The 17897-nt window shown below is 38.8% G+C and overlaps 1 protein-coding gene across 2 annotated transcripts in view; it reads right to left on the reverse strand.

Annotated features, from left to right (window-relative positions):
• Positions 1-2965: 2965 nt before the first annotated feature.
• The window catches only part of LOC122071240 (protein DEFECTIVE IN EXINE FORMATION 1-like), a 22893-nt gene continuing 7961 nt past the window's right edge, over positions 2966-17897 (reverse strand). For both annotated transcript variants that reach the window (XM_042635561.1, XM_042635562.1), the window contains 6 exons: positions 12973-13229; positions 9913-10094; positions 4406-4689; positions 4119-4263; positions 3846-4028; positions 2966-3750 (listed from right to left, as the gene is read on the reverse strand). In XM_042635561.1, the coding sequence (XP_042491495.1) occupies positions 3433-3750; positions 3846-4028; positions 4119-4263; positions 4406-4689; positions 9913-10094; positions 12973-13229 (1369 nt within the window). In that variant the 3' untranslated portion in view covers positions 2966-3432. The remainder of the gene's footprint in view (positions 3751-3845; positions 4029-4118; positions 4264-4405; positions 4690-9912; positions 10095-12972; positions 13230-17897) is intronic.

Consider the following 17897-nt stretch of genomic DNA (forward strand, 5'->3'; position numbering starts at 1 on the left):
TTTAATAGCACCAAAACTCTTAAAAATACTTGTATTTTTTTTTTTTATTATTAAAATCATCTCCAACTGATGGAATGATATATTACATATATAAAATATAAAGACCTTCTAAAATTCATAAATGACTAATAAAAAGACTCATAATTATGCTAACACACTCAATAAAGTATACTACGTTATCTTCACTTTATGAGCTTATAGATAAGAGTCATTATGTTAAACAAAAAAAATTGAGTTTATAATGAAACCTAAGAAAACCTATGAAGAAAAAAAATAAACTCAGCCTATATCAACAATTTAGCTTTTTCCTAATTAAATGGGATCAGTGCAACATCACAAGAACATCCCACCTAAAAGTGATCAGTTACATGAATCTTTGCCCTCCAGACAGTTCTGTTTAAAGTCATACTAGAATCAAGACTTGACATCTGCATGTCTTTCCTTACAACATCATCCACGGTCATTTTAGGTATGTCCCTGACTCTTTTAGCTCTTTTCATTTGAATCTAATCACTCTTTCTTATTGAGGCATCCCAAAGCCTCTATTAAAAATCTCAACCTGTATATAATATAAAAAAAGAGTGTACCAAGTGCACGAGTCTCCTACTACTGTGGGTCTGAGGAATCGTAATGTACACAGCCATAACTTACTTCACAGAGTTTTTTTTTTTTTTTTTCACTTGGTCACAATGGAGTGACCTCACCATTGCACCAAGGTCCACCCTCAACATATATTATAACTATCCAAAAATAAATTTCATCTCATTAGATGGCCACAAACACCTTTTGGGCCTCCCAAGGATTTAAAAATCGGATCGATTATGTATGGAAAAGGGTTTGGATGTTTAAAGCCAATTTTGGATTAATTTTGATCCAAATCCCGATTTCGCAATTTTAAACACTTGGGCATCCCAATCTTACAAAGACACAAAATCCTCCATACAGAATGTCTAATGACATTACATCAGTTTCCATGGAAAGATCAATCCCATTGTTGCATCAGAAAATTGTGCCTAGGTAGTCTTCGTATTCTGCACAGAAGAACAAACACAAGAGAGTGAACATCGAGCTGATCCAACGGGAGACTCTCTGATGCATAAGTCAGATCCTTCACAAACAGGTAGTTCTAGTAAAAATGGAAAAAGCTCGGTCATCTGGGAAGAGGTCTACCTGGGTTCTTATAGTTGCAGATGGCGATCATCGATTGAGAGTCCCGCTTTGGTAGCTTCTTGTTGTAGGTAAGAGTCTGAGTATGATAGGAATCATAGTAGGAAAATGATATGGAGGATGTTGTCATTATGAGAACTCCTCGTATTGACCATATCCTGGAGAATATGTTGAGATTCCCTTTCTTCAAGGGGAGACTCGATGTTCTAGTGAGAGCCCCACCAGGATTCATTCTTACTATTTGTGAGTTAGGTTTGACCAGTCCCCTTTTTGGGACATTTCTTGATGGTGGTTTATCGAGGTCTTGGACCGAGCAGCCAAGGATAAAATGGCGTGGTTGCTGAGCTATTTGTCTTGAGCGACAGATCGTGCGTCTGTTGTCCGATGGGCAGAGTTCCTGGGAACTTGCCATTCAGTCAAGGGTCGTGCAGTTGGGCCCATTCACTGATTCGGCAACCATATGAGTGACCCACACATGATGCCCCTTTAACTATAGTACTAGCCCAGTCGTTCGGCTATTGATGCTCCCTTAAAAATTTCGACCAATCGGCTTCTGTCTTGGGTGCCTGCCCCAGGTTGGTGAACCATGGACGACCTCATTGGGCCTAAGCCGTTCGGCTATCCCCACATCGTTCGATAGGTGTCGTGTTATTACTAGTCGCATATTTTTGCCACAACACCCATCAACCCATGTTTTTTTTTCCAATATGGTGCCTAAATAAGGTTACTATGGTGACCAAACAATGAGTACTAGTATGCTGCAAGTGCACGCAAGATCCGACAGATTAGTAAGTCCCTTCCCGTAATTATCGAAAATATCGATTCTTCTGTTGAGGCCCAATTCTTTTTATCTTTATGAATTTCTCGAGATACCTTGATCACACTACAACTCTAAAATTCGCTTTTAGCTCAATTTAGAGGCCTTGTAGCTCATTTCCTTTGATGTTGAACTATGACTAAAGTAAGTAAAACAACTAAAGGAAGGAACAGACCAAGTGACTAACTGAACTAAATAAACTCGCAAATCTCAACAAGGGTGTTTTCTTCTTCTAGGGTGCACCTAGATTCAAACACCACTTTCCAATAAAGACCGAGTTTCTATGGGATCAGTTTGAATCAACTTGGATCAAACTAGATGAATTCTCAATCAAACTCTCATCATCTTTTCTTGAGGCACTGCAAGTTTTTAGGATGAAAAGGAGAGCAACAAGATATGGCAAAGCCAACAAGTGAGAAAACAAAAGTGCACTAGCTTATTGACTCCCTAAACAGTACTATAAGAATCGTAACTGGACTATAGAAGCCGAGTGTATAGGTTTTTTTTTTACTAACAAAGGGTATCCAAGCTTCGGCTCGACTAATCCCACAAGCCCATACTGACCCCACAACCGCATAGATCGGATCATACCAGGTTGAATAAGAACCATTCAACTTTCACTCAAAATGGTGAAGAGCACTAAACACCCATGTGAGTGACCCCAAGATGGTAAGAGAAGTCAAACTTAGAACCACACGCTTCCTGAGACGAAGGTCCCTTGCCAACTCGGCTACTCCCTTGGGGTTCCGAGTGTTTGGTTCAATTGTGATGTACACATGGTTATTACAACCGCTTCAATAAGGTATTCTGTGGTTATTACAGCATTCCCTTTTTCAGTTCGGAAAGATGATACAGCAATAGATACATAGCCTACCAAGAGATGAAGTTTTTAGTTTTTTATTTCTTGGCAAATAAAGTTATAGATGCAAATATATTTATAATTGTCTAAGAAAAAGGAGGGGGGGGGGTGAAGAAAAGAGAGAACTGCTCAACCTCAAAATTTTAGGAATTACACCTATTTTTTGTTCCATCAGTCACATTACAGGACCTTCTTTGTCAAGCAAATAAAGGCTAGAAAATTCCCGAAGTATATGTCCCTACTAATCTCAATTTGCTAAATTTACCAGTACAGGAGGAGAAAAAAGATACTTGGAGAGAAGCGCAATGGAGCAAGTAACCCTTCCAGGACCCAAAAAACTCTTCCGGGACCAAAAGATGTCACAGGTTTGCCAACTTTCACCTTCAGCAACTCCTACATGATCTCAGAGGAACAAGCTAAAGCTTCAGATGCAGATGACTTTTAGCCCATTAACTTTGCCTTGAAGAGTTATAAACTGGAGGATTTGGAAACTCAATGCACTATAGTTCAGGCATTTCACCAAGCTAACATCTTTAAAGCCTCAGTATTCACGAGTCCCCGATTAAGAGTGTCAGATGAAGGTGAATCATCACAAGTCGGTGTTCCGTGAGAATGAAGGCAATGGCATGGCTTCCTGAGGACGAAGGATTACCAGCACACCAAACATCCCAAGCATTGGGAGAACCAGAAGCCACTTCAGTAATTTGTAGTAATACATATGGAACGTGAGTGAGAATTCATCTGCGAAATGGAGTCCATTCTTGTCAACCATCTCCACCAAAACAGTCCCAGTAGTTCGCACCGCTACCGTAGGAAGCTTTATTCGATATTTTCCCGGCTGATCAAAGACCTGATTACGTGTTATCCGCCTGTCTCCTTGATAGTTGCCGGGAACCAATAAAGTAGTCTAAAATCGTAAATAAATTAAAAATAAGAATCAGTTATTTGATTACATTTGACACTAACTCCCAAAATAAATGAGGTGTACAGAAGGGGGCTTACAGTGACATTATAAGGTGCTTGAGATCCTGATGGAAATCTGTATCTGTCAACAATCTCAATCTCCACCCAGAAGTTCTTACCTTCCTCATCACGGAAAGCTCTGGATGAAGGTGAGACATAGATCCCTTCACGGTTGTATCGGTTCGCAAAGTTGTTCCTTCCCTGGTTATGTGATCTCCGTCCCTGGAACAAAATATATATAACAATATTTGAAATATATATATATATATATATATATGAGTCGAAACAATTCCGTATTGACGTTTTGCATACCTTGAGGGGATGATACAGAGCTGGAGTAGAGAAGCAGAAGACATTGCCATTCATGGTAGTAACAATGAGGTCAAGATCCTCTCCACCATTAAGATCATCCACCAACTCTCCAGCATCAACATTTTCTGCCAAGACCATGCTATATCTGTTGCAAAACAATTTCATGTTACAAAAACAACTTTGAAAATAAATAACACAGTATAATCAAAATTACAGTGAGGATATTCTATAAACAGGTCTGCTTTCCTAAAAGAACAATTATAGCACTAGAAGCAAGCAAATCTTACGAGGTCTCTCCAATATCAACAACATCTGCACATGAGGTGGGCCCATCAATCAGGTACATATAACCATCAAACGATGTTGTAACAATAGTAAGCCCCTTCTGTTTATCCCCACGTTTACTTAGATCAACAAGAAGAACTTGATTCATCACTCTTCCATGAGTACGATATGGATAGGGACGGATATGAGAACCATCCTTGCCACTAAGAACATATATATTCCCCGATATTGTTGGAACCACAACATCAGTACGACCATCCCCATCAACATCACCAATTGTTGGGCCCTGATTGATATGTAAAATGTTATGAATAATTGAATACCATCAATTTGCATCAAATAATAACTCAGAACAAATCTTAGTACCAACCCCCCCCCCCTTAAAAAAAAGTTGAGTGAGTTGCTCAACATTTATCAGGCCAAGAAAATATTCCAGAGAAACATGCTTGCATAGGTTAAGAATGGAAAACTGAACCCAACCAAGCCCTGTCCCAACTAAATACCTTAGTAGCAAATTATTTTTGTTATTAAAAAAAAAAAAAATTCTGACAAACTTTATCCATGCTGGAATATTTGGTCATGTAATGAGAAACACTAGAAGGATAGACAATTCTAAGAAACCTATTGTGAAAATGCCAAGTTAGGTTGGAGAATGATTCTCTACAAGCATATGGTGATCTCCATCGAAAATCCACAAGAAAATGTAAGTTTACAAACCATGATTATGATCAGCACAAAATAACTGTGAATAGGGAATTGACTGGAACTTTAGGAATAACAAAAGAGTGAATTGACGGGAGGTTCAAATTTCAAATTAACAAAATCCCTAAACACCATCAATATAAGAGGACACATTTTTCTTATACAGTGCAGAACAAGCATGTCTTTTTCAATATTTCCGAACTGTCATATCTTATTCTAGCATTTTAGGTAAGAAGCGATATAGACAATGTTTAGTTAGAAACAATAAAATATAGTAATGACCCTATACAACACTTCACATTGATAAAGGCTTAAAAACCCAAGGTTACTTCTTCACTGCATGCAAGAGGTACCAGAAAGGATCTTTGTTAGACTTGCTAGTGGCACGAATAGATGGTCTAATCTGAAAACAGAGAAGGGAAAGCAAAGGATGACGAAAGGTACATGAACAGGAACAGCAAAGGCTCCGCCATCCAATATGATTTAGGTAAAAACAAAATAAAAGACTGAATATCCCCACTGAAAACTTCCCAAATTATATGTAAACCCCAGTTTAAGTTAAAACGAACAGGAGAGCAAGTTACTAACAAATAAGACTCAAAATATCTAGGAGACACCAAGCTCAACTGCTATGGTCACTTGCTGGTTGTAGTGGTGACCCAGGATCGAAACCAGCCTTCAGATGGGGATGGGGGGTTTTGAGAGGCTTTTATTGTACAAAAATATGAAAAAGACACAAAATGTATAGACTAAGTAAAGAAGCTAAAATAGAACAGAATGACAAGAACTATTGTTGTTGGAAAAAACTCTATTTTCCTCTTGCATGACCCATTCTCCAGGAAGTGACTTCAGACTAGTCAAGGGTATTTTCATGGAATACATTCTCATGCACTATTGAGGGACTTGTTAAGTCCAGCTCCTGTCTTTGAGGCAGCCCATGCTTAGTCCCCTCCCCACCAAATCCTCCATTAAGTTTAATGTGGAAAGTGCTCAGCAAGGTACCCTAGGCCTTCAAGTGTTAATGCAGCGGCTCTGGAGTTATTGGACAAATACAGCCGGATTTGGAAACCCAAGCCCAAACAAAACCGGCACAACCCGGGATTTTGGACCAACAAGGATTGGTAGGGTTATTTATTAATTTGGGTTTATCTTGTAGTATTTTTTATTCTTACATTTTATCATGTTCCACTTCGAGTAGGCTACATCGCAGATAGAGTTCAACTCCATTTTAGTCTTAGTATTAGAATAGGATTCATTGTTCCCTTCTATTTTCCTTTATATAGCTGCATGGAACCATCGATCATATAGTGGAATGAACAGTTTGATATTGGTTTAAGAGATGCTTGCGTGGGCTTGCTGACTTCTTCTTCCATTCTGTTTCCCTCGAGTTCCTCAACCCCTGATCAGGCACACAAACAGTCCCCACAACTGTGGACTGTTCTCTCATGTCTCCTTTTCTTTCCCCCTCCTCTGGTGTTTGAATCACCACCCTAGGGTGACTTGAATTCCTAAAGCCCTACTACCCCCATTAGACTTCCCTATTGTGAGTAACAATCAGAAACCAGATATCGTTCTGAGAATACCTCCCCTCTTAGTTTCAGCAAAGCTCTTGAAATCTTCAAGGTGTTGAATCAGTTGATTGCTTGCTGGGACTCATAGGGTTGTAGATCAGGAGCCTTGTCCTGTGGTGTTTCAACTTCATAGGTGTTAAATCGAGTGAGTTCCATCACTCGAAAGCCAACCAGTTTTCTGCCTCTGGTTTTCAGTTGGAAGGTGAAAGATAACCTCCATTCGTGGGTTCTCTTCTAAAATCCTTCCTTTTTTTTATTTCCTTTATGCTTTAATTAATTTTCCTTCCTAGTTTATCCCAATTCTATAATTTCTAATTCCCTTTTGTGTCGTTACTCATTTGTTTACCTATTGACCCCTTGAAGAATCTCCCCCCCCCCCCAGTTCAAGGGCCTATTGGCCATTACATAGTAGACCCACAAAGGGTCAAGCACAGACCCACAGAGATGCACTTGAGAGGAGTTCATCAAGTGGGGCCAACCCTCAAGCAGTAACTCCACTAAGCACTGCAAACAGCCAGGCCAAGGCCCAGGTGTGCTTGAAGAATCTAGTTAATCAACAGATTGCCACTCTCCCTCTGCAAAATTCAATTTAGTTACAGTTTTGCCATTATCTTTTAACCTTTGGTTAATATACACTTGGGTGTGCTCATAGCGATCCAAATTTAGTGTTTTCAAACCCCAAGGTCGCATCAGGTGTTCATAAAGTTTTACTCTCAGACATGGTCACATGGATTGGATTCGGAAGTTTTATGCTTTTTCAGGCCTTTCAGAGATTGGAGATTCTACAGACAAAGCCTAGCCCTTACGAGCATACATTCATCAGGCTGTCACCTTAGCTTTCAGAGCTTCTCATAGAGTGTACTACTTGTAGTCCTGGAATGATTCTTCAAGGGAAGCATTAAGCCCTGCAGGCTTTCCACATTATTAGGTGAACTATCAACCTGCCTCCCTCTCTAAACATCTCGTTCAAGAAAAGTAAGAGATCTATCCAAACATTAACAGATAAAGTAACAAAGATTCTGATGAGTACAACAATGTGTGAAATCTTAGGGATATAAGTGTACATTTTGCCCCACTTTGGATAATACTACTTTTATTTTTTATTTTTTTTTCTTTTTTTTAGTTTCCAAGTCTACAAAAGAAAGTGCTTAAAGTGAATCAAGAACCGGTCCAAGCTTGTCCAAAGGTGGGACCCACTCATTAGTATCACATCCTCTCTCTCTCTTTAGTTTTAGTTCTTCTTTATTTTTGCTTTAATCACTTTTGTAATAGCTTTTTATTTCAATTAATGCAAGCACTCTTTTATTTTTTATTCAGCCTTTTATGTTTATGATTTATGCAATTGAGTTATAATTATTAAAGTTATAGTTCTAGGCTTAGATCTAGGTGACAAGAGCACGAGCCGTGGAGCATCTCTTTTTTTTCAAGTTCAGTTTTTTTTTCAAGATTTGTTTTCTCCAGGCCTAGAAATTTCAGATTTGGTTAATTCCAGATCTGGTTTTTATGGTTGACAGTATCTCAAATCACCCAAGCTTTCAAGTTCAAGCATTGATTCAGGTGAGTAGGCTTCTTCAATAGTCTTCTCTCCCTTCTCATTCCCTTTTCTGACTACCCCTTCTTTCTTAATTTAGGATTTTAATTTCAGTCATTACATTATTGCTTTCCCTTTCCCCTAAGGTTCATGGCTAGTGTATGTGATGGCTTTGCCCCTCCTAGACATAGAACCATCATTTTATTGTTTTTATTTTAATTGCCTCCCTTTCCCTAAAGCCAAGTAGAGTAACCCTTGTAAGAGTGACTCTCTGGTCAAGTAGGGAAACTCATATTATGATGTATCCCTCGGGCTAAGTAGAGAAACCTACTTGTGAGCCTCTCTCTAGCCTTATTCCCTTTCTTTTACTTTATTTTTATTTCAGCATTTTTTTTCCTTCATTGCTTTTTAATTGCGTGGGTTGTTTATTTTCAGTTATTTATTTATTTAATTTTAATTGCGTGGCTTGCATATTTAAATTCTTAGATGATGAATGCTTAAGACGTTATTTTAGATACATATGTTTAGGACGGTAGTTAGAATTAGATCACAACCATTAATTGGTTCACTTTCGTATTATTAAAAGCAGCCAAAAATAACGTAGCTACTCTCCCTATGTTCAACTCGTAGCTACACTGATCCGTACACTTGCGGTTACATTTTAAATCCTACTAGATTCCATGGCGGTTTGTTAATCCATGGAGATCTTCCATTGATTCAAAAGAGAAAGTGGGCCATGGATATATTAGTCTCCCTATCTTATGTGCATGATATACATGATTAACTGGATTTATACAGTTTTCCTATCAGAAAATATATTCTTAGGCAACAAAGATGCTAAAGAGGCACCAAAAAACTTGACTCTCTTGTTCTTGGTGGACCTTAACCTGCCATAGGCCCATAGCTAACCCTGCATACCAGAACAACTCACTTGGGCCACACGGTGCATCAGCCTAGTCTTAGTTTTTGGGCTAAATTTTTCCTCTCAGTTCATTCTGCCAGTTGGAGAGGTATTTTGTACAGCCTAGTTTTCTTGGACTAGTGATTTTTGCCATAGTTCATACCTCTCTTTGTCAGGCTCTTCAACTTATTTAGTACTTTGTTCTTAATTGGGCCTTAGTCGGGCTACGGACTTGTTTATCCTAAATAGGCGTTAAACGGGTTCTAAACGGGCCTTCTTAACTTTTATGCAATAGTCGAAGTACTCAAGCTGACAAGTTTATTCCATTAAAAGCACACTTCTACCTCAAGCATATCGTGCAAACCTAAAATTAATTCATCACCATAATTACATAAATTTCATTTTTAAATTTAATTATCTGTTGTTAAAGACGCTTGTTTATCAATCAATTTCTTGTTCATCTTGAAAATTGGAGCAAACCCACTTGGACCTTTGCTTTACTCTTCAATTTTATTGGTGGTAAAGTGGGAATTTTTAGTAGTATTAAAGGGGTCGGGCTAGGTTGGGCTTAAAGGAGTCGGTTTAGGTCGGACTCATAAATGTGTTGGGGCTGGTCAGGCGCCCGTCGGGCTAGGTGGCTGCACTGGGTACTACCTGTTTATAAACATGTCGGGCTTGAGCCCGACACATTTATTAATCGGGCCGGTCCAAGTCGGGCTCAATGCGGGCCTAGAATTGACACCCCTAATCCTACCTGACTTGAGATTAAATATATTTCTTAAGAAAGCAAAGACGCTGATTAACCTGCGGAATGACACTCTTCAGATGCACTTCCCAAATTTCTTCCCCATGCACAGTCCATGCAGCGACATTTCCATGTGCATCAGTTGTCACAAGTTCAATCTTTCCATCATCATTGATATCTGCAGCAACTACAAATCCCTGAATTGGAGCCATCTCAAGGGGGAACTTCTCTCTCACCTTCCCTGAAAGAACTTACCAGAGTCAGGCCCAGAGCACTTCATAAATCGAAGCAAAGCTTGATAAATTAATCTCAACATTAAGTTCTTAATGTAATTTTACTATTTCGGTGTATTAATATAAAGTTCATGATTATCCCAAAAAAACAAAACAAAAAAGCTTCCCATCTACACAGATGACCTATTCTCGCACATCAATCCTGTTCATATAATTCAATAATGCCCTTTATAACATTATCTTCACAAATGCTAAATAGACACGTTATCGGATCAATTGTAGTTGGTGTGCTTCCATTGTAGATGATCTTTCAGGTCCCAGAAAGCCCACAATCTGGGTATTTGAGTTGTTAGTTATGTCTTGATTGCTCGCGCACACACATTATCCATGTCTGAAGCAGGAAGTAAACTCAGCAACCATTTTCAATGGTAGGTCACCAGAATCTACCCCTTCAAAATAAACAAGTATATTCAACATGTTTTTGCTACACGAAAAAGTTCCATCTTCCATATAATTGTGGATATCTTTTGCACTTCTCTCAAGGAACATCTGGAAACCAAATAGACACACTTCCACTACACATCCAAGAAGGAAAACCCATTAAATGAAAATAATAAAAGGAAAATAATAATAAGACGCAATGCTGTTAGATATAGATAGGGATTTTAGGAATAAGGAATGTGATTAAAACATACATCATATCCTTAACCCAACTGTAACAATAAAGTGATGTGAAAACCAGGGCACCCAAGGAATAACTAGCCATAGGTTTACTTTGGGCTGATTTCATGCCAAAACATGCTGATTTTTGTATATCGGTCCATGTGGTTAAAATTGTGGGTTATGTATTTTTTTTTCCCACACTTTTTTTTTTTGGGGGGGGGGCGATGGGGTGGAGGGCCAAGGGTGTAGTAACATATTATTTATTTGTTTTCTACTATTTTTCGTAGGGGGAAATGATTCATGTCCGGGAGTGTAGCCTCCGCAAGCACTCCCTCTGTCTATATCTCTCTCCTCCCCTCCCCTCCCAGCCTCCCCTGAAATGACCTCTCTGACCCCTGAAATGATTCCTTTCTGGGGACACTCACTGGGTGTTTCCTGCCAGCGTAGACTACACTCCGGACAGGAAACACTCTCCCCTTTCGTAGTTACAAATGTCACTACTTTTAGTCAATACAACTACACCATCTGTAAATACAAAAATTCTATTGATGCTAAGAATTATGTTTGGTCTGTGACTCTGTGGACAACATTAACTTGATCGCACCTTTAATTGAGATCACCTTCAACTCTTAGTTTGAACATCATTTATATATAATCAATTGAATACTTGTTCTCTTTTTTATACATGATATTTTACATATTGCTTATTTATAATGTTTTATGCTTTAAAACTGTAAAGATGCCGATACATCAGTTCGAACTTTGTTTCCTTTTTATGATTTCTTAGTTGACAAGTATTTAGAATTAGCTAGTTGTCTCTACACTTTATAAGTTTCTCTCGTCTTTCTTGTTAACCAATGAAGACAAGAACTTCCTTTTCCTTAAGTTTCTATTTCGTTACTTTCTATTTTGTAAAGCTTAGCCAAGCCATAAAGGCCCCATTGATTGTAGTCTTGCACACATGAAGTTTAAACAAAGTTTTGCTTACTTACAAGTTTTCCTGAGAAAGGATATTTCAGCAGCTGAGATAGCTGTGGCTGAGAGGCCCAAGGCCGAGATAGCCTACCCCTACCCACATCTATCCCACCGATTCCTATTCTTCTGTTCTCTACTTTGTTTGCTATTAAATTAGAGTGATATACTGCTGCTAGAGGCCTGTTGAAGCTGCTGGAAGTTCCCCAATCATTGCTGATCAGAAGATCACATACTCAACCCATTGATCTCAGTTCCAGGGTTTTCTGAGAAGGATTTTGAAGACTGTATCTTCCCAGACCAGATTTTCACTGCTGCAGGGCTTTTGGGTTTTGTTTATAACCCTAGGAGAGAGACTTGACCATCTCTGGAGGGCTATTTGAGGCCTGGATTTGCTACAAAAAAATTTCTCCCAAAACTCTCTTTTTCTAATCCCAATTCAAGAAGATTCATATCTCACAGACCAGCCAGCATAATTCAACATAATTGTGATATTTTGTTCATCCCTATAGGACATTCCTTTGGTTCTAATTTCAAGCTCATCTGACCTTTGAGTTGGGAGATACAGGTTGCCCTAAAACTGACCTAATCTGTTAATTATTTTCTAGGTTATAATTATGTCCATATCTGAGCCTAATGTTTGCCCAACAGTTGGAGCCTTTAATGAGTAATATCTGGGATTGATTACATCCATAATCTTCCTTACATTACTGGACTCTGGAAATGTCTTCATCCTACAAATGATCTGGACGATGGAAAAACCAGCAAGCAGAAAGCTCTGCTTGATCTGATTGTCGAGGGACAACAACTTTGGTAATCTTCGCAGACCTGGGAATAATTTCATCTCAAAAGAACTAGATCTCTTATTTCAGTTAGTAATGCCTCTTTCCTGTGGGGGATTACCAGCAAAACGGGTTAAAGATACGTTAGCCAAGGTCAGGATACTAGACAGCATATGTATCTAGGTCCTTATCCCATAATGTACTTGTTTTTGTTTTAACGGGGATAGTATGCCCTCACGCAGTTTAGATTGCACACCATCATCCTTCTGGTAGGAAAATGATATAGATAAAACAATTACTGAAGATGGCATTAATACCATTAATAACCATGGGACAACTGATTTTAGAGTTCAGGAAGTACAGCTGACAAGCATTCGCTAAACCGATTAGTAATGGAACTAAATACCACATGATCCTTCAAATGTACAATGACACAATGTGAGAAAAAGTACGCCACATTGGGGATTACCGTGATGATCCAGAGCATAAAACAAGCCATAGGAAGTTCCAACAAGAATGTCCAAATTCCCGTCCCCGTCCAAATCAACCACAGTTGGCGAAGAATATATGTAAGAACTGAAGGTTCCAGTATCAGTACTCAGATCTAGCGGTGCTGTCCACTTAACTTGCCTTGTATCAAGATTAAAAACCACAATAGAGCTGGCCACATATTTTCCAATATCTATACCACCCAAATCCCTTAAATGCACCGGATTGTCATAGTACCTGTCATCTTATGACCCAACCAACTACATCAATATCAGTTGAGACAAAAAGTGTGATCAAGATTTATGGTTATTAACAATATCTCAAAACAAGCAAAGGCTCAAAGAGATTGCAGCATTAAATAAACTAACAGTTTACAAAGGAAAATTTTGATACTTCATAAGAGCAAGAGACACATCTGCTGCCAATATCAACATCCAGAATTTACTTATGAATAAGCAGTGAGAACGGATGGTGGACACAGTCAGCAATATACATGCAATTTGCAATTAATGGCATCCAATCACTCATCCAAGAAACTATTATTCATGCCTAAAGAAGTAAGACCTAAAGCTTTCCAAATTCCAAGCAGTCCCATAATGTATGTCTAGAAGACTAGCACCTTACATCACATAACCATAGGTCCACATACAAGGCAGTCAAACATAAGGCAACCACCAACCACATCCATCCCAGAAAATTACCTCCACTCTATTGCCAAGAAAATTTCTACTTTTGGAAACACGGAGAAATTCCATCAGGGTCACACCAAAAAAAATCCTACCAATGTTGTTCCTTTACTTTGGGAATTTCCGGAGAAATTTATTAAATAAATCACTGCCAAGTTCCATTACTTTAGAATCTAAATACAAGATTCCCCCAAAGAATAGCACATTAAAATGTATCGTTCCTCTAATCACTCTGACATTTTCCTCAATTCCAGCTTTATTTTGAATTTTGGTGCATAGTGTTGAATCCCAATGGACCTATAGTTGCAGTTAAAAAAGTGAGGAAGTTTTTCTACAGCCAGCAGTCATGGGAGCCGTCCTTGATAAGCATCCATTAGATATGTTGGTTTCCCACTAGATTTGCAATGTGTTGGTCCATCTCAACCAACCAATTGCATCATCTAAATTTCCATTAAATTAACATTTTTCTGCTTTGAACTCAGTTACCAGGGCTGCGCAATCCTCCCTGTGAGGCTGTGAATTTTCGATTTCATTTGAGTTACCTTGAATCAGTTATATAGCCTTCTTTAACCTCCATTCAGTATCATACAGTTCTTTCTGAAATTCCAAAAGTCCTCTTGCTGAAGTTCTGATAGGATAGAACAATGCTGTTCCAGCCTTTGCTGCCATCCTTCGTGACAGCAGGAAGTCGATCATAATGGAACATCCCATATGAACGAGGCAGCATAGCACACTGAACACCAGCCCAATCTCAATTTCCCAGGTATGCTCCTAGACTAAAGACAATGGTCCTTGTTCTCTTTCACTACACCGACTGGACACAGATTAGAGTCATAACAATTAAAGGGAGGCGAAACAAGATCATTAAGATTGAATCATCTATATATAATAGGATTTGGTAAAGGTACAAGGGGGGAAAGGCATACCTAAGGGCTTCAAAGGTAAAGGCATGAATGGCAGGAAGGCCTAATAGATAAATCCTTCACTCGACTGTTTGGGATGAGGGGGCCAGATGAAAGGATTCCTAGCTAAAAGACCGAGTCAAGCGACCAAGCAAAGGACTATCATACATAGTGGGAAGCGGCACTTGCAGACCTGAAGTTGGCTTTCTCTCGGAAGCTGTATGAAACCTTTCACCTCTACTAGGCCCTATTTCAACAAGGCTTGCTTCTCTTATCAACAAACAAAGAATCTCTTCCTTAGACATCCCTCAATCCAAAAAAGGGAGACTATACCACAAGCCTAAAAGTGCCAGTCTTTTGTTCCTCCCTGCTCCTCCTCTCCTCAGTCTAGTCGGTAAAGGCTGGTTACGATTGAAAATAAAAACTATTTTAGTTTAAGCTTACCATTCTGATTGCAGAAGAGGAAGTACGACAAGTATCATATGAATAGGTTGGCAAAGAAAAGAGTAGTTTAAAGGTCCCAAAACCAAAAGAACTCTTTCTTTCTCAGAAGCCTATTCCTCTTTTGATGTATGATACCAGTCAAGTATAAAACGTTGCAACAATCGCTTGTAATTGGCCTTGTAGGTCATTTCCCTTCATTAAAAAAGTTTCTAGCAAGAGAACAGGCTCAGATGGAAGCAAAGCCGAAAGCAGATCCAATCAAAGAACTAGTAGATCCCAACAAAGAGTTTGATTCTACTATTGAAGAGGAAGAGAAAGGCCTATTCCACCAATTACTCTTACTCAAATTTAGGGATATTTCATACTTCTTCCAACCATGGTAAGGACTAAGGAGCAAAGGAAAGCTTAAAAACTACATGAATCGCTCACTCATCCCTCTAGAAAGAGAGAGAATAAAATGAAAACAAAAAGAAAGGACGGGAGGTTCATTAGTAAATGAGCTTTAAGCCTAGAATGCAAGAATGGTCGACTACTTTTTTTTATTTCTACCTCCCTCTTCCTCAAGCTCTACCTCCCATTTGTTTGTCACTGCTTGAAAAGAGCTTTTCACCTTAAGAGAGAGCCCGGTAGTTGCCCGTGATCGGCCCTTCTTACCAAGAGAAGGAGCCTATTTTAGGTTACTGCCTAACTAGAGCTAGCAATCATCTTTGTCTTCATCCAAGGAGGTGAGCAGCTATCACCGTTGACCAGGCAATCCCTATTCAAGGGAAAGAAAAGCTAGAAGAAAAACCCATCATATGAATTTCACAGGGATTCCTCCACAATTAGATTTTTTTTTTTTTTTGGGTACGTCCAAGAGAGTATTTTCTTTAGGCATTGTAAATTCTTTTCTTCTCCTTCTACTATCTACCTTCAGCCAACTCTACCTCAAGCCCAAAGTAATCAAAGAAAGAAATGAAGACAAAGTCAGCAATCGTGATCCGAGAAGGTATGGGAACAAGAAGACGATGAAGCTGGTCAATCAATTCTACGTACAGTCAAGGTTCAAAATATTGGGTTTCGACCTTTGGGGAAACCAAAATTTCGATCGAAACCTGGAAAATTTCGAGGAAACAGGGGAAATTTTCCCTGTTTGGTGGAAATTGGTTGCGACTCTTAAAATGTTCTTTTTTTTTTTTGTGGCCTGATTTTTGTGTACGTTCCATTTTAGACATTTCTAACATGGAAAAAATACCTAAAGTCAAACTTGTGGTGTTGACCAAAATTTGCCAATGTACGTTGAGTCATTGATTGAAAGTTTGAAGCTATACTACATAAGTAAATATATATGTTACTAACTAAAAATAATATTACATAATTGTGAATTATCTCTCAAGTCTCAAGTCTTAACAGTCAACAGTCAATAGTCAACAGTCAACACTCAACACTTAATTCCAAGTAATATCCAAGTATGTTCTATAAAAAATTGATTTTTGGGGAATACAGGATTTACCTTTTTGGTCCACGCTTCATTCCTTACATAGATTTGCTATGAATGTGCAAGATCCAAGCTTATAATGAAGATTTGATCGCACAAGGGCAAATTTGACTGTATTTCCAAGTTTCCCACTCCACAGAGAACAAATATGGGTAGAGGTCGAAATTTTGAAATAAGAAGGCTTGGTTCCCATTTAAGAAGGTTTTATGAAAGTTGGTTCAAGCCAAAGGGTCAAAACCATTAGTCCACTCGAAAATTCCCACATTTTGGTCGAAATGTGAGAATTTTGGTTGATACTGGTTTAAACAAGTGACTTTTAAAAGTCACATGGTATTTGGTATCAAAGTCTTGGGATACTGTGGAAATGTGGGAAATTTCGACGGTATCGGTCGAAACCTTGAACCATGGTTACAGTGCCAGAACAAGACAAAGGTCAAGTGTAGGAGGACGAGTTGCCTATAGATACATCGTAATAAAGGAAACCATTAGGTTCTCTTACCGCTTATGCATTGTAGTACCAACAAGAAGGAGTCCCAGTTTGCGAAGTCTCGCCTCTCCTTGATTAAAGAGAGGCCAAAAGCCAGGCCAAGGTCAGGTGGTGGGTTAAGGAAGTCAGCAGTAGTGGTAAAGAGAGAAATGTTGACCGGTTTTATATTGCTATTGCTTGTGCATGCTTCATCTCTCTCTCTCTCTCTCTCTCTGGATTGTTTTCTAATGCTATTACAACGTTTACTTGTGGCAACTATGGAGGGGAATAGAATAACAAGTTGGAACAAACAAATCAAAGGATCCGAAATGAATGTTTACTTCAAAACGACTTCTTGAAGTTGGAACAACGAATTAATCAGCTATGTGAAGGTCGTAAAGGCACAACAATCATTGGTTCTCCGGTGATTTCACATATACTTTTCTTCCCGACTTCTATGATGATTCACATCCTTGTTTTGGACCCCCACTGGGATTCTCTTGTTGGATAGTGACTCACTGGATCTTCTAGCAATTGGGAACCATGTCATTTTCCCGTTCTCCTTCCCGACTTTCCATTTATGATATTGCCTTTTAATTTTTAGGGCATAATGCATCTCATCCTTGAGTGGGATTCTTTTTATCGTGGGTCTCGCCCTTGGGCATCGATAGAGATCAGCATTGCACCAATAGAGATCATGGCCCTTCCTTGATTGCTATCATCCTCAATTTGGGATATTATTCTTTTAGCGTTCTGCATTTCTCTGGTTTTTTCCATGGCCGATCAATCCTTTGCAGCTCACTCAGGTAATATCTCCCAAACTCAATATGAAGAAGCCCTTTGGGCTCACTATATAGAAAAACATTGGAGCTCAGTTATATAGATGGGTCTATTGTTTTTTCTTTTTCTTTTTCTTTTTTTTTTTTTTAA

The sequence above is a fragment of the Macadamia integrifolia genome, unplaced genomic scaffold (assembly GCF_013358625.1).
Source record: "Macadamia integrifolia cultivar HAES 741 unplaced genomic scaffold, SCU_Mint_v3 scaffold_198A, whole genome shotgun sequence".
In the NCBI taxonomy this organism is placed as follows: domain Eukaryota; kingdom Viridiplantae; phylum Streptophyta; class Magnoliopsida; order Proteales; family Proteaceae; genus Macadamia; species Macadamia integrifolia.